The sequence below is a fragment of the Mus caroli genome, unplaced genomic scaffold (assembly GCF_978045245.1).
Source record: "Mus caroli unplaced genomic scaffold, Mus_caroli_1 scaffold_20, whole genome shotgun sequence".
Classification (NCBI taxonomy): domain Eukaryota; kingdom Metazoa; phylum Chordata; class Mammalia; order Rodentia; family Muridae; genus Mus; species Mus caroli.
Genome location: NW_028227275.1, coordinates 10969864 through 10988017, shown reverse-complemented (window position 1 = coordinate 10988017; position 18154 = coordinate 10969864). Strand labels below are relative to the sequence as shown.

The following is an 18154-nucleotide window of genomic DNA, read 5'->3' as shown; positions in this document are numbered from 1 at the left end:
AGGTAATTGTCCAGCCTGGTGTTAGAGCAAGAAAGGAAGAAAACAACAACTCCCAGGCATTCGTGTTAATATGTTAACTAAACCTGCAAAGTCTGACAGCAAAGTTCTGAGCAAAGAAGGGAGCAGACCAGTATCAAAGCATCCTCAGCACTGACTCCGGCTCAGCTGCCAGTGCCAGGGCTTTTCAAGGAGGAGGAGGAGGAGAAGATGGAGGAGGAGGAGGAGGAGGAGATGGAGGAGATGGAGGAGATGGAGGAGGAGGAGATGGAGGAGATGGAGGAGGAGGAGGAGAGGAGGAGAAGGAGGAGAAGGAGATGGAGGAGGAGATCGAGGAGGAGGAGGAGGAGGAGGAGATGGAGAAGATGGAGGAGATGGAGGAGGAGGAGATGGAGGAGATGGAGGAGGAGGAGATGGAGGAGGAGGAGGAAGAGGAAGAGGAAGAAGAAGAAGAAGAAGAAGAAGAAGAAGAAGAAGAAGAAGAAGAAGAAGAAGAAGAAGAAGAAGAAGACATCTGTCAGTTCCCCTTAATAAAACTTACAGTGTTGCCAGCACCTAGAGAAGATTTGTTCTCCTCCCCCTCTGTCTTCAGCTCCAAGGTTTCATTGACTGTCAGAACATTGAGCTGAGAAGTATCATTACTATCTGTCACATGAGAGAAAACAGCAGCTGCTTTCTCCAGCGATGCAAACCCTCCAGGGGGAAAAAAATGGAAGGGGTGATCTGCAAGAGGAAGGGGGAGCACTTGCAACCCTTAGGAGGGCAATGTTCATCTACTAACCCTCTGCCATGCACTCTGAAATAATGCCTATGTAGACTTTGACTTGGTTTTACTAGTTGCATGAAATAAAATATGGAGAATGAGTAGAAGGAGCTGAAATGTCTAGCAGACAGGAAGGTTGTAGTCTGGTTAACTAAGAATAAAAGACAGAAAACCTTTCCTGTCTAAAGTCACTGTACAATGTCTGTGATAACTTTCCTGCTTTAGCAAGCATAACTTCATGATCACAAGCCTATCCTTTCCCCATGCTCAGTTGATTGTGAGCCGGTCTGGACCTGTCAACACTTCTCTTTTCAGCCCCACGCTTCTCCTGGGGACTTGGGAAGGGGGAAGAATTCTCACATTGGCTTGTTTGCACATCTGCTTTTGTCTGTTCTGGGAAAGGTGATGATAAAAAACGCATTTGACGGTAAAGGAAGCATTAGCAAGGGCTAGCTGCCTTGTGATCTGGAGCCGACTGTCAGGTATCGATGGTGTCATCCTGTTTAAGCCTCAGGGTCTGTAAGGTGGATGATGGGCAAGCGTGATAGAGCAGACTGTCACAGAAGGGCCCAAGAGCTTGACCATGAGAGAGAATGAGCTGCATCCGCTGGCGTTGCAATGGATTTGTAATACACATACAAGTATGGCCAGCGAAGAAGAGGATAAGGGCAGGCACGTTCTCTTGTCATTTCCCGTCTTACATATTGGCCCCATGAAAATCAAGTGATTGCTCTCAGCTGGTGAAAGGAGATTCAGTTTTCTTACATTGACACAAATGTTTGCAGTTATCATGATCCTGGAATGACTTCCAATATTCCTAAATTGAATGAGGCTATCTTCCCTTTAAAATGAATAGACAAGTGCACATTTGGGATTGTCCTTTGTCACTAGGAATGTGGTGGAAGGGAGCCAGCTCCATAGAAAGCGGCGGAAAGACAAACCCATTGAAGCTAAGAGTCATGATAAACACATTTTCGGCCTTTGGCTGATGGGATTAGATGCTGCTCATCACAACATCTCTCAGAGTGAGTTCCACAGTCAGGGAACTGTTTCCTGGGCTCCTTCCACAAAGCTCTCCAAGGGGCTTAATCTGGTGGCATACTTCCTGCCGTGGACTCTTTTGGGGGACTCATGATTACTTTGTCTTTTTTTTACTATGCCCTTGATGTTTGAGTGGCAGGGGGCCTGCAAATTGTACTTCTTGAGAAGGCTGACAGGAAACTCTGCCAATTTTATTTATTTGTCTCATCCTAATACCACCCCAGGGATAGCCTTGGTACAAAGCGCCCATCCACCTCTTAGTTCACCATTGGCTGCTGTTGTTCTTTCATTTTTCAGCAAGAAAGAGATGGCACCTTAAGGGCTAAAAGTAAATTCCTAAGGCCAGGCCAGAGGGACTGTGAGTACCAATCTCCTATCTTCACCATATTTAACAGGAAAAAAGGAAGTCCGTCCCTGCGAACAGGCTTCAGAAGTAAGTAATGTTGGTCTGGTTTTCCATGGTACCGGAAGGACCTGAACTGAGCCACAGAGCAATGCAAAGCTGGCAGTGTAGAAATCTCATTGACAGAGCATCAATGAGACCTGGGGAAGCTTAACCAGGGACAGAACCACAACTGCCACCCCAAACTCCTTCACCATCCTGCCTGAGCAGATGTTTCTCAAAGAATAGACTATATTCTCTGAGTCGCTACAAACAACATATGTTTTGTACAGAGTGGGAGGGTAACCTTTTGAGTGGAGGAAAAAAAATAGAGATTTATAAAATCTATAAAAGTAGGCCCTGGAGCGCAATTAAAATTGCTAAGCATTGAGGATGTTGAGGGAAGGGAGTGCCTCAGGAGAATGGGTGATATTGGGAAATCAAATGAGCAGCAAAGTCAAGAATGGTATTCCTGTGCTTTGGTCAGTATCAGAAGACCTACTGAACACACAAATGAAAATGAGATGGTAACTGGAATGACACATGGAGTCTGACAAGTAGAAACAATCACATAGAAACTTGTGGGAACTAATGGGGACTGGATCCAAATCTCAGCAAACATATAGGACCAGAGCATCAAGGATAAGCTGTCAGGACTTTCTGATGAAAAGCGAAAGGAAGAGATGACACATGCTGCGGGCTCCATCAATCTCTCCTGAGGCAGGATTTATCAAATCTGTCGCTGGCCATTCCACAGCAGTCACTGAAATCTGTCAAAGCCCCCATGGTTGGGATTGACACTCTGAGGATTGGGGATTAGACGTGGAGGACTGGAGCTGCCAAGGAAGGAAAGGTCAATGTGTAGCCATTCGTTATTTTGATTTGGAGACATTTGTTATGCACTGAGATCTGAAAGTGCTTCACAGAAAGAGAGAGGAGGGAGGGAGGAAGAGAGAGAGAGAGAGAGAGAGAGAGAGACAGACAGACAGACAGACAGACAGACAGGGTTGAAATTTGTGCCTCAAAGATTCTTAAACACAAGTAAAGGTTGCATAGGCCAGATAAGAACTAACTTATTGCAAACATATTCCCTCTATTTGGAAGTACATGTTGCCACTAGGTAGGGTGATTGTTTCTATTCAAATACTAATTCCAATTACTTGCTTTGAAATTTCCATTTGTGTTTCTTCCTGTGGTCAATTCCTTTCAAATCCTCAGGAACAGATAGCTCAAACTGTTCTGGGTAGCAACTGCAAATGACAGGACAGCCTGTTAAACAAGGCATCCTCAGTGAACACAGGCCATCCTTGTTTGCATGTGGTGGCATTTCAGCTTGAGAATTTGTTTTATAAACAAGGATCAGGGTTGACATTTACTGAACTCCCTGGTTTCCATTCTAATCACCAGTTTTTAACTTGGATACTTAAATTATTTACATATTCATGAGATTAGAAATCAGCCCTGACATGGGAAATTTCAAGCATGTGAAAACCCTGCCAAGTCAGCATGGTCTACCATACACACTCACTGTGTAGAAATAACCAAGTGCTTTTTTTTACTTAAAGCAGCGCCTCCAGTAAATGCAATGGCATTAGGTAGATATTGGTTTTATAAGTGTGCTTTGCAAACTTGTTATTGAGTTCTGCGACCCACTGGTCTTTTATTTTCACCTTTTCCTTGACATTAAGAGGCTACCCATTCTACAAAGAAAGAAATAGAATCACTGCCAATATCAGTACTTTAATGTTCAATGGCTTAATGTTATTATAATCAACAATATTTCCCGAGCACCATGTACTGGTCCATCTGGGGTCTTTTCACTCTAGTCATACGGTTGCTTTCAAGGATTGACTACAGAGGCATTCTCTTAGGAAACTGTCCATGTCTCACATACTGGAAAGAAGTGGGTCTGAGGTAGGCTCTGCTTGAGGCTGATTCCAGCTACAGCTCCCTGGGTTTACCTTCTCCTAGGTCTATGGATAATTAACTGTGTCAAGCATGCCATGTTTGCTCCTTGCATCATTCAGTGTTAATTTCTTCCATTATCTTTGCATCTTTAGCTAGTCGCTGAAGGCAGGTTCTACCATTATTCCTTCCACTTTTTAGTGGAAGAACTTATAAAGTTGAGTGGGCCTACTGACATTCATTCACCAGCCAGTAGCAGGGCCTGAGAGAGAAGAGAGCCAGCACCTTCCCTGTTTCCTTTGGTGCTCATCAGTTTTGATAACGAAGGTTGTGAAAATGCTCAAAGCTCACCTATTCTCATAGCAAGTAGTCAGTATTCCCCAGAGCAGGCACAGTATTTGAAGCAGCCATGATAAGCATTATCCCTACATTAGGAGAAGTCAGGATTGCTTTTTTTTTTTAGGATGTAAAAACTGCTTGGGGCTGAGGACAGGACTCACTGAATAAAGTGCCTGTGATGCAAGCATGAAGACCTGAGATTGTATCCCCAGTTCAGAAGAAAAGGTAGGGAATGCCTTGCAGGTGCTTGTAATCTCAGATTTTTGGGAGGCACAGAGGGATGGTCTCCAGGGCAAGCTGGATAGGTAGGATAGACAGAATTTGCAAGGCCCTGCAAGTATAGTGTAGCAGGAGTTAAAGGAAGAAAAGGCAATGCTTTAGGCATCCACAGACACCTAACACACACACACACACACACACACACACACACACACACACACACCTAACACACACACACCTAACACACATACACATAGAAAGAATGAGGTGAAACACATACACACGAACACATACATGTACACATCAACATGCCTGCAAACTATATAGACCAATACATGAAAAAGAAAGAAAGAAAGAAAGAAAGAAAGAAAGAAAGAAAGAAAGAAAGAAAGAAAGAAAGAAAGAAAGAAAGAAAGGAAGGAAGGAAGGAAGGAAGGAAGGAAGGAAGAGACAACTAATTAGCAAAACCTGAAGATGGGAAGGGAAATCTAAAAGTAGTTCTTAAGAGGCCCTTTGGTGGAAGTAACAAAAACTGTCATTGCCTACCAATCAATTTGCAAGTAGATTTTTTTCCTTTTATATCAATGCATGTTTTTCATATGCATAGAATGTCAACTATTAATGTTTAGTACTTCTGGTATGTTACCAACAGCAGGCTTCCTCCCTCTAAAAGCAAATTTTGGCTTTGGAACCCATCTGCCAAGTGTTAAAAGTGCAGCCAATGTGTAGAATTAGGATTCCCTATTTTATCACAAATTCATGGATTATGATCCTTCAGCACCTAGAAGAGGTTGGGAACAAAAGAGGATTCTTGCATGCTGGTATGTGGCCTTCTGCTGCTATAGCTTCAAAACAAGTGATACAGAAATTGTGACATTGGCAGGGAAACAGATGTAAATGGAAAATAATGATGTTAAATGAAATAAGCCAGATGCAGGTTAACAAATGCTTCAAGGTGACTGGCCACTTGCACGGGGGGAAGCTGGGTAGGAAACCCAACAGCACTCTACAGAACAAAGGAAGTCCCTTGCACTTACAGAACTTAGAGGAAGAGGTCTTTGACAGATTAGTCAAAGTACAAGAGCAGATATAAAGATAGATATAAATATCCTTATATAAATATTAAGATACAATGATGTAGGATACTAGTCCTGTTACCACACAAACCTTGGGGAGCCTATGTGCTGGCTTTTTAGCCTAGGGAAGGGATTAGCTGGGGTATAAGAAGTGGCTGGTCCCCTCCATAAGGACACCATATGATAAGAGAGCAAAAGACTGAACTGTCTGAAAAGAAAGAGAACCAGGCAGAGTAAGGAAGGGGAAGGTAACGGGGAGGGTGAGTCCCTGAGCACAAGGTATGACACATTTGCCTGAAGATGCAATGATGAAGATCTGAGATGTATTTAAGACAAACTGAGAGATGCCATTGGAGGCAATGTTTTACAGCAGTTTGTACACTAGTTATTCTATATACTAAACCTAAAATTCATAATATTACAAGTGGCCCAGTATAAATTTATAAATGTTCTAGAACAAAACAAAGTAAGTGCCACAAGGCAGCCCCAAGGGCTTGGTCTTTCAGGCACAGCATTGATCAGTCATTTGGATGCAAATGTTTTTGTTTGTATAAGCCTACATTAATTGTAAAAAACAATAGGTTTCCTACTGACACTTTCATATGTGCCTAGACACGGCTTTGTTCTTATTCATTTCTGTGTTAGGCCCTTGTCCCAACCCTCCTGCTGGCCCCCAACTCCTCCCAAGTGATCCCCCTCTCCAAATGTAGTGTTTTAAATCATAGAACAATAAATGAACATTCTCTATAATAAATTTTAAGAAATAAAAGAAAATGAGGAAAGTTAAGAAGTAGAAAGTAGCTGGAGAGCCAATTCAGGGCAGTTGACAAGGTAGATTTTTTTTTTTAATCCACCACAGCACACATTTATAAAATTTCTGTGTTAGTTGTAAACACTTATACCTTTTGAAACATATACTTAGTTTGACAAATGAAGTCTGATTACTTCACCTAAATAAGCCAAGAGGTCTGGACCTTGGCCCTGTCATCCCATGAAGCAAGGTAGAAATTGAAGCTGGACATGGCCTGGATCTCAATAGAATAATACCCGCTCTCCATGCGCACACTGCCCAGCCCCTGCGTGTTCTCTTCAGTTGTGCTACTTGACCATTTGAGTAGGAACGGAGCCCATGAACTACTTGTTTCTGGCCATGCATAGAGAAGGGAGAGCCAGGAAGCTGCTTGGAGCAATGACCAGTGGTGAGAAGCCCTTTTCTGCAACTACCTTTGGCAGGAGGTTGAGCCAGTCAGCTAAGGAGGTCAGGAACCTCCCAGCACAAGCTATTCAGTAGCCCAAGTCCTGGCAGCATCATGTCCGTAATAGGACATTACGGTGTGTTATTGTCCCCTTAGTAAGCTGCTCTTCCAACACAAGCCCTCACAGAGAAAGGAGCCCAGAACCTGGCATGCTCTACATGGCTGAGGTATGTGCACATTCGTCTACTCTGCTCCTGCCTCTCTCTCTCTTCCTCTTTTTTTCTTGCAGTCACATCTGCTCTTTGTTTTCTCTCCTTTTGAGTGTTTCCCAACACATCATGTTTAGTGAGGTGTTTAAGACAGACTGAGAGATGCCGTTGGAGGCAATGTTTTATAGCACAGTTTGTACACTAGTTTATTGCCAAATTAAAATAAAGATGTAATCTGGCAGCTTCAGCCTGCTGCCAAGGCTTCCTTGGGTGGTTTCCTGTATTACGGAAAGAAGTCAGGGAAAGCAAGGAACGAAGGAAGGGACTGCATGCCCTTCCTCCTGGCTTCCCTGTTTGCAAACGAAGAAACCAACAACAAAGGGTGCTTCCTGTTTAAGCTAGAGAAACAAACAGTAAAGAAGGCACAGTGTTCCAGAGTCCCTCTAGGAAATGCAATAGGCTTCTTTGCGTGCCAACTGCTATGCAGATTGCAGTGGTCTGAAACAGGTACTAGACAGCTTATGCTATAAAAAGCATTAATTCCAAATAAGTAAGATAAAATAAAGGGCTGCCGGCATCGTCAGGTAAAGGTAAGCACTTGCCACAAGCCTGATCATGCAAGTTGAATGTTGAGACTCAAGTGGTAAAAGGAGAACTCCACCCCATTTGTCGTCTGACCTCCGCACACCTGCCATGGAATATGTTTGCATGTGTGTGCATGCATAAACACACACACACACACGTGCACACACACACACACACACACACACACACACACATGCTTATCTTTTTAAAATGTAGGACAAGAATAACAAAACGCCATCCGTTTCTCACTTGGTCCCACAGACTAACTGGAGCAAAATTCCTCTCACATTTTCCCTTTTATTCGTGTCTCCTCTATTTGGAATTACCTGTTAACTTGGTGATCACAGGTTAGCCTGTTGGTATTGAGTCCCAAGGCAACAGTACCTGGGACAAGGACGAAACTAAGGCTACCCCCTAAGACACTCATCCAATTCTCACCAAGTCAGACTAAGATCAAATCATATCACTGGCTTTCTTGGTGTGCCAGCTTATAAATGGCAGATCTTGAGTCTTGTGGTCTTCATACTTATATCAGGAAAACATATAAATTACCATTCATATTCATTACTTTTTCCTTCAATTAGTTTATTTTTGAGATTACTACTTAACTATGGAGATACTAAATATTATCAGGAGATTTTTATTCTGTAACGAAAAAAATAATCCTAGATCATGAAAACACTATATTGCTCTTAGGTCTAAGGAGGAAATTTGGGAATAAAAATTTTCTTCAAGATTAAATACCAGTCACTGGTTGATATTTAAAATTCCCATGGAATTGGTGGCCAGTAAGAGTTTACTGTGGTCCATAAAGAAAAATGTAGTCAACAAAAGTCTTCGAGTGCCTTCCAAATGGCCCTGTCAAAAAGCCTCCACAAAGTGTGTGTGCATAATATCACAGGGAAAGCGGCATCTCAGACCTTATGGGCTTTCTCTAGACCAATAATCCAATTTTTTTTTCTCAGTGCCTTAAATGTCCTATTCCTTGAAGTACAGAAAAAAAATCTATCTTGGAGACATGAGAAAATCAAAAACTCTCTATGTGTAGAGGAAGTAAAGTGTGCCCCAAAGTACAAAGAATATAGAAGAAAGGGAAGAGGAGAGATGAGGACGCTGTTCATAGGTAAGTTGTGTCAGGGCCAGCATCTCATCACGGTGTTTTAGAAGAGTCAGTTCCTTTATGTTTGCCTGAGTTTGACATGAAACTGTCTCCAGCAGATGGGAAGCTTGCTCTGGGGCTAAGATCTCAGCCAAGAACTTGGCAACAACAGCACTAGCAGCTGTCACGGCGAAAAACTGATGAACAATACTTATGCACAGGAACAAATGGTCCTCTTTCCTACAAAACCGCAGATGCTGGCTAGCCAACGCCAGCACTGAGCTCTCCTTGGGGTCCGGAACTGTGTCTTATCAGTTCTCAAAATCTCAAGGTCTGTCGATGATTGTCAGATACTGGTACCAGCATCAGTGACTCCACCTGGTGGTCCACAGGCCCTCTCCACTTAACTCCAGAGAGTATCATTGGCTTCTCTGATGGCAGATATTGCTTTCCACACTTTGGTGTATGTCTTGAGACACTGAGGTCTTTTCAGTTCTCTACATACATGAGCAGGCTGTCCAGTTCTACCATATAAATGATTTATTCTTGTTTCTCTCTTGAGAAACCAGAGATAGAAAGACTGATCCCGTTCACATATTCACTTCAAAATATCATCAAAGTTTAGAGTCCCACCAAATTTCATACAAAGATCTCTTTCTAGTCCTACAACATCCACACATAAAATCAACTCAATTTTCGTACGATTATGTTTCTTGAACTATCAATTTTTTAATTCCTCACATCACATAGAACAAAGATTGATCAGGATTTTTCAAACTCTGCAAGCACAGAAATGTATGAAGTCTGTGATCACAAAATGAACCTTGGGTTCAGACCCTCATGTTACTTCTATGTATTTTCACATTTTTATGCTTAACCCTATGACTGAGGAGCATACACCAACCCTGACAATTCTTCAAAGGCTCTAAGTGAGGGTAGCAAAAACCATGTGTGCCCATTAGGCCAAACCACAAACCTGACTAAGATCAGGTTCTACAAATCTGTGTGTATTATAGCGAGCTTTACCAGCCTTCTGATTTTGACAAAAAAATTCCACCCTGTAAACATTACTTTTCCACTTTTATATAATTACTTATGAGATTCTTCTTTGCTTAAGAAAATGTGTGTGCTCCTGTCCAAGAAGTCTGTCATATTTTTGTTTTACAGGAGGCTATGAGCCTAAAGGTCACTATGAATTTACCGTCTGAATGTTGGTTATTTATTAAGTTATTATATTAAGTTTATATAATGCATGCAGTCACTCTGTGCATCTGTGAGCTCCCTGGCTGTCTTAGTTAGGGTTTCCATTGCTGTAAAGAGATACCATGAATAAAGCAACTCTTATAAAAGACAACATTTAATTGGGGCTCGATTACAGGTTTAAAGCATCCAGTGGATTATCATCATGACTGGAAGCATGTAGTGTCCAGGCTGGCATGGTACTGGAAGAGCTGAGAGTTCTTTTTCTTGTTCCAAAGGCAAATAGAAGACTGGCTTCAGCAGGCAGCTAGGAGGGTGGTCTCTAAGCCCAACCTCCTAGTGAAAAAATTACTCTAACAAGGCCATACCTACTTTAACAAGCCCACAGCTTCTAAGAGTACCAGACCTATGTCAAACATCGTCAAACTACCACACTCCACTCTCTGGGTACCATAGACTTGTTCAAACACATGAATTTATGCAGACCATACCTAGCCATAGCATAATGCAATATATAATTATTCCAACTTTAAAAATATCATAGTCTATACTAGTCTCAAAAATGTTAAAAGTCCAAATTTCAAAGTCTCTTCTGAGATTCATCCAATTACTTAACTGTAATGACTTATAAACTCAAACTCAAAGCAGGGCACATACCACCACCACTACAGGATATACATTACAATTCCAAAACGTGAGGAAATAATGGACCAAGAAAAGCCAACTGGGCAAACTCCAAACTCAGCATGCCCATGTCTGATGTCAAGGCTCTCCAGCTTTTTCATCTTTGTTTACTCCAACACAATTCTTTCTCTTTGACTGGTTCCACTCTGCTGCAGCTAGGCGTCTTCAATAGCCTCTCATCAGGTCCCTTCATGGTGCCAAACCTCAACTTCTTTGCAAGACCCCTTCAGTCCAGTACCATCAACTGCAACTGAAGCTGCAACTTCACCAGTGGCCTCTCCTTGGCCTCTCACAGTGCCAAGTCTCAGTTGCTCTCTGTGATCCCTTCACGCCTTCAAAATCAGTACCACCTGGATGATCCTTTGCAACACGAGGTACAGCTATAGTTATCTCTGGGACACAGCTTCTCTATGTTCTCAGAAAACACTTCCCAGAAGATTTCACCTCAGTGATGCTGGTCTCTTCTTAATAGTTGCTAATTTCTTAGCTCCAGCTAACCAGCATCAATTGTCCCAGTAGCCCCTTCTATTCTTGACTCTAAAGCCAGGGATGCATGTCCAGAGCTTCCACGTTTTGTTTCTTGCTGGGGCTGAAACAAGACCCCCTTCTTCTATTACATTATCAACAACTTTCTGTTTTCAAACTTCTTCACTGCCCAGGCTTGACTGTTGTGAAGCTTCTTCAGTAAGCAGACCTTGAATTTAGAGACCTGCTCTATCTCCTGAATGCTGGGATTAAAGGCATGTGTCACCACACTTAGATCTAAGCTTTTCTGTACTTGAAACTCGCTCTGTTGCTGGCTGTCCTTGAATTTAGAGATCTGCTGGCCTCGGTCTCCTGGGATTAAAGGTGTGTACTACCATGCCAGGACCTAAACTAGTCCTCAAGATCCGGATCAAAAGCCTGTGTTTCTGGATTTTAATTTACTCCAGATTAAAAGTCTAAATGAAAAAAAATAAGTAATAATAATGCCTAACGAGATATAATTATTCCTTGTTCAATGATAAATACATAAACAATAAGCTTAGCTGGGCAGAATCTTGCTTCAAAATCACCACTCCCTTAATCTATTTATCTCATGAACACAGGATTTAGCTCTGCCACCTGGTGCCCTTTTATTACTTGAACTATACATTTTGTATTTTTCTTCTCTAAGCTTGCTATGCTTGATCAAAGTACTTTCCATGAGAGCAAAACACAGGACAAAGTCTATGCTGGGCTTTTCTGAGTCTTCCTTGTCAATGCAATTAATCTCTTCATTTTAGCCTTGGGCAGACTCTTTAGATAAGGGCACAAAGCAGCTATGTTCACCAAAAAATCATGACAACAATTGCCAGAATTGCATTCCATAGTGTAATATTGTTTTCAAAGGCATGGAAAGTGAACCTTGAAAAAAATAACTATTCATATAAAACACATTTAAGGTGAAAATTTTATTTATGAGTGGCACCAAATAATGCTCACTATAATAAGCTGAGTTGGAACTTCGGCCCGGGTGTCCTCACTCCTCTAGGGATATTTACTTTGCCAAGTGAACATTGAACACTGGAAGTACTGGGACTTCAAGGGTTAAATTCCAGGGCATTATTGTTTGCTTTTAGTCAGAGGAATCTGCTTTACTACTCCTCCTGCATGGGGGTGGAGGGGAAATTAACATACAACTGAATAAAATCAAAAAAACATTGGATCAAACGACAGATAACCCATGTGCTGGGGAGCTTGGTCTTCACCTGTTAATTGTGCCAAATGCACTGAAGCTCAACTGCAAAAGCAAAATTCTGCTAAAGGGTAGCCAGGCTGCTCAGGAGGAAAAAAATAAAAGCACTACTAATGGCAAACCTTTCCTATTTTTAGGCTTAATGTGTGTTTTACTTGGCAGTAAGAGCAGCATGCATAAAACTCCCATCCTATGATGTTAATTTGCTTGCTTTAAAATGCCACTGTCACTAGAGACCTAGGGAAACTGTTCACAGGCTTCCTTTGCCTTCAGGGAGAACTCCACACATTGAGAGCAGACTAGACAAAGTCCTCCACCCAAACCCCCTGTGTTTTAGTGTTTCTGACAAAACAGAATGACTTGAAGAAGAATGGATTTATTTGGCTCACTATTCCAGGTCACAATCCATCACTAAAGACAGTAAAGACAGGAACCATGGAGCAACACTGCCTGCAAGCTTGCCTTTTGGCTCACTCCCTGGCTCATGCTCATCTAACTTTCTTATATTGATCAGACCCACAGTGCCCAGGAATGCCACTATCCATAGTGGGATGGGCTCTTCCCACATAAGGTAATAATCATGACAATGATTACAGACAATCTTACAGACACAGATACAGATACAGGCCAATATAATCCAAACAATATCTCAACTAAGTTTCTTTCTTCCTATGTGACTGAAGCTTGTGCGAATTTGGGGATCTAGCTAGCAGATTTAGAATTTCCTCTAATCATGGGAGCCTGACATTTCATTAAACATATGTTATGTCTAAACCATGTTCCTCTTTGATAGGTTATAAGAATATCTTTGTTGAATGATGGATTTCATAAAGGGCATGCCAGTATCTCACCTGGTTTCCCTTGAACTTTTACTATTTAAGTTTCTCTCATGTTTAAATACATGTAGTATCTTTTTTTCTATTTTTAACTTTATTTGCCATACTAACCTTACACTCTATGTTGCTGCACAAGTTCCATAAAGGAAAAGACAATGTACTTATATAGTACATACATAATGCATGTACTAATAGAAAACTTATCGCCTGTAGCCACATATTTATAGGGCATACACACAGTGATGAACCCATATGCGTAGGACAACTGCATGGAGTACTTTAGAAGCAATGGGCTCCTTCCATTTTGCCACTAAGAAAACCTGTAAGGAACAATCTTAAGATGATACTGACATCTGAACATTTCTCAAACCTTAAAAGTGGCCCCCTAGTATTTGTAAACCTTAGTAAAATAGCTTTTCCTTGAGTGTCTGGGAAAAGCAATAGGTCTTGAACCACGAAAAATGATTATCTGTCTACACTCATAAAACAGACACCGTTTTCGTGGAAGTCAGTGTCTTCTAAATATTTCGGCATCTGTAATAGATGCTGAAAATTGATCAAGTTACATGAGCTAAAAGTTGTCTCTCTGGATACTGTGGACCTTTAAGATGTGAGTTCTACCAAGATACCCTGTGGGACTCTAGGAGGTGGGGGTTCACCAAGAAGCCCTTATGTTACTTAGTTCCTAAAAAGTCTTTGGTATTCTGGGACAACCTGATTCTAACATGTGTGCCCTAGCTGATAGTGAGTCGCAGAGTTTCGCCTATGGCCCACTATGATGTGTTGACTCTCTAGAGGCACAAAGTGAAGGCCACACAGGCATGAGCGAGAACTTTCAGTACTATGAACTAAAACAAATATTGTCATGTCATAAGTGTGTTAGTTCAGTATTTAATGGAAAGCTGACCAACATGGCATCCAGGCTACATACTGTGCCTCTATACTATCTTAGCTAGTATCTCAACTTTCTTTTGTACGTTTTCTCATATTTTTACATAGTTACAACAGGCAACCTTCGATGTTCTCATTGGCACTCACAATACTACATAAAAAAAAAAATTATTGAGATAAAAATCCCAGGTAAGTAACCAGTGACCTTTGCCCTGGCAGCCATGTTCCACTGTGTGCTCACCTTTTGGTCTTGACTGTATGCCAGGATCCAGTCTTCTTGCTTCGGATGGAAAAGCAAACTCTGAATGTAAAAGTTGAGCCGGTACTTTTGATAGGTTGCCCCTTCATCTGAGCTGATCAACAAACTGCTCTCAATCTCCGGGTCTGTGAGTAGCATAATCTGCAGGAAAGCAAGAGAAAATGAAGCTTACTCATGACGATGCATCTCGCCCAGCTATCACATTGACAGAAGCACAAAAGGCTGGTGGACAGTGCTCAACCAGAGGAGCATCTGCATTCTGCCAGGCTGACCCTCCTACCCAGAAAACTGACACAAAGCCATTTGTACCATTTGAAGAACAAGGAAGAACTCATCAGAGAAAGGAGATAAAAATCAGAAGATTTTTACTCTCTTCCCCTTTATAGGACTCTTGGGAGAAACTGTATTTTTTTTCTAAAGTTATTCTTTTTTTAATGAAAAATTGTATTTATGTATGTTTTTATTTTATTTATTTTATTTGCTTATGTGCACCCATACATGTGCTATATAGCACATAGGTGAATGTTAAAGGTCAATTTGCAGGTTTTAGTTCTTTTATTCTACCACGTATGTCTGAGCATTGAGCTCAGGATACCAGGATTGGCAGTGAGCATCTTACCTGCTGCCCCATCTCCCCAGTTACAAAATTATTTTGTTAATCTGAATCATTCCCTACTACCCCCTTAATCATAGCCCTTCCTCGTGATGTAGCTTGGTCACACACACTCCATCTCAGGAAAATAAAAATACTGTTTTTGTATAGGAAAAAATAATTTATTACCATGGGCCCCAATTCTTTCCATTCCTGCCCCCACACTCCTGTTTCACATGAACTCTGCCTTTAACTGGATTCTATGAGTTTTGGGTCTATGATATTTTTCATGAGTCTTAATGCATAGATCTTTAATTTCACCACCATTTTTTCACTTTCAAGCCCACTCTATTATATATTCGCTTATTTTCATTCTTTCTATATCCCTTTTATTACAATATAAAATTTATGAGAGTCAGGGTATATCTTTGCTCATGGGTGTATTACTAGAAGCTGGACTAAGCTAAGCCTATATTACACACTCAACAAATGTCTGCCAAATGAATGAATGGATGAAAAGATGAATGAATGAGTGAAAAGAAGGGAGTGAGAAGGAAGGGAGGAAGAAAGGTAGGAAGGAAGAAAGGTAGGAAGGAAGGAAGGGAGGAAGGAAGGAAGGAAGGGAGGAAGGAAGGAAGGAAGGAAGGAAGGAAGGAAGGAAGGAAGGAAGGAAGGAAGGAAGGAAGGAAGGAAGGAAGGGGTATTTAAAAGCAGTAGTGTGGACTGAGAAATACATTTAGACCCGTTTCCAAGGCTATGAATGTAAGCTCCTTCAGAGGCAGCGTAGTTGTGTGTATTTCTCCATCTTCCACCCATGGGCTATAAATCTGTAGAAACGCCGAGCTCCGGTGCTTGTTTTGTAATCTCGTTGGGAAGCCTACACTTGGCCTGAGCATTCTGAATAACCACGATCAGAGCGAGATGAATGAGCTGTCTTGAGAGCTGCTTGTTTTCTCTCATTTTCTGCCCCTAGGAATATGTGATGAAGTATCTCATTCCCTACTCTCTGTAGGTCTCCTTGCCTCCACCAAAGTGTGTGCCTAACAGTTACAGACAGCCTGCCTTAATGCTGCCCGTTGACTTCTTTCCTATTGGCTTATTAATTAGTACTCTCTGAGTCTGGTTCAGTATGAAAAATGTGCTCAATGTGTGGGTAGGTGATGAGAGATCACTGCAGCCTGGATTTAGCAGTAAGATAGGAAGGGAGGGAACAAGGGAGAGTCTGGAGAAGGAAGAGAGAAAGAAGAAAAGAGAGGGGGTAGGGAAAAGGAAGGAAGAAAGAGAGGGGGGAATACATAGAGTTTTTATATAAAAGGGCAGAATACTAGGCAACACAGTTCCTTGGTGATATTGAGTCATCATTTTGAAACTTCATAATAGTTTGTGTCACTTTTAAAAGGAATGTGATGTCATCACAAATGCCTTAAAAAGTGCTTCACACACACACACACACACACACACACACACACACACTGTTGGAGTCTCTTTCTGTTAATCAGGATGAATTTGAGGTTCTTTGTCTATTTTCTAGCTTGCTCTTGTAAAAGACAAAGTGGTTGAGAGGAATGCTGTTCTTGTCAGCCACACTCCAGACAAGAGAGAACAACAGGAATCATGAAAAACTGGACTCTGATTGTCTCTCACATAGTGTGAAACACTGCCTACTCTCCATAAACACCTACAAAGGTTATGAGTTTGTCTACCTCATGTTGACCAAACAAGCAGCCTCCTCCATTTGATGACCAACATGGGGCCATCAAGGGAGTTTGCTAAGTACCAACTCACATGCCTTCATTAAAATCTAGTGCATTCTCTAAACAAGGACATTTTGATGGCTCCTAAATGGACCGAAATATTTCCAGGTGATTTCATATTTACTGGGACATAAAAAAGGCTGTCATATTTCAAAACAAAAATATGCCATAAAATGATCATACTGCCTTATATTCCTAGCCACAATTAACAATAAAGTGTAACAACCTCTTACCTCCTGCCAAAAAGCAATCTTCATGATATCACAAAGAGGCCCTGCTTTACAGGCATCCACTGTCTCGAGTCAGATGAAGTTTTCCTACATTTTGATTTCCTAGGCCCTGGTCAACTAAAATATGCTCTCTCTTCTCATCTCACAACCTGCTTCCCATGACATACAAATAAAAGGAATTCAAATGAAGACTAGAAAATACCCCCAAATCAAAGTGATTTTTGTTTATTGTTTTCTGCAACTAGTTTAATATGCATGCATATTCTAAATTCATTAGGCTGTGTGAAATTATGTTGAATTCCCCTTGTAACATTTGAAAGAGGCCGAGGTACTTCACAGAATTTGGGGGACATTGGTGTTTGTTATCATATAAATAAACTATTAGGGATTAGGCCTCTTGTTTTTGCCCCTGAAAAATCAGAAATAGGGAGATCAAAATCCCATCTTCTCAATCTAGTGTTCATCTGAAACCTTATACTTGGTAATTTGCATGCATAATGTTGGAAGGTCAGGTTATCTTCTTGTAAGACTAAAAAGTCTGGACCAGAAAGGCTAGTTTCTGCTCAAATCTCAAAAGAAGCAGGTCAGACCAGTATGGACCTATCTTTGTTTATCCATATTTTTATTATCCTAACAGCTTTATTATGTATGTATTGGTCCCTTGGATTTTTTTTTTTTTACCCATAGCTATATGCTAGAACATGGTGTCTGATTTGTATTCATATTTGTATTTAGAATTAGAATGTATGTAGTTTTATGAGAGGATGGCAAACATAAAAGTAAGTGCACAATTTTGGATACACAAAGACATGTACAATGTATTTTAATTTCTTAATCATAACCTTCATATTAATTAGGCTGTGGTTAGTGTACTGACAGGATGCAGTGCATCCTTAATGAGTTGCTGGATGATTAAGGAAACCTTGTTATTTCAATTTTAAACTCTTTCATGATTTTGCCTCAAATGAACTGAGGTTTCTCTTCCAATGTTGTCAATTACAAAAAGCAAGTTAGTAAGTACTTAAATGATTTAGCAAGATCCACACCGAAAAGCTTTAGCATGCACGGAGAAGCACATAACAAATCGAATTCAGTCTTTGGACATAGGTAGTGTTGCTGATCTGAAAATAAGTTGTGTCTTCTCAGGAAAGTATACCAAAGGGCAATATTTTCAAAATAG

The 18154-nt window shown here is 41.1% G+C and overlaps 1 protein-coding gene across 7 annotated transcripts in view; it reads right to left on the bottom strand.

Annotated features, from left to right (window-relative positions):
• Positions 1 to 18154, bottom strand: part of Sorcs1 (sortilin related VPS10 domain containing receptor 1) — a 527192-nt gene that overhangs the window by 178756 nt on the left and 330282 nt on the right. For all 7 annotated transcript variants that reach the window (XM_021151490.3, XM_085833868.1, XM_085833869.1 and 4 more), the window contains one exon: positions 14381 to 14539. In XM_021151490.3, coding sequence (XP_021007149.1) covers positions 14381 to 14539 — 159 coding nt within the window. The remainder of the gene's footprint in view (positions 1 to 14380; positions 14540 to 18154) is intronic.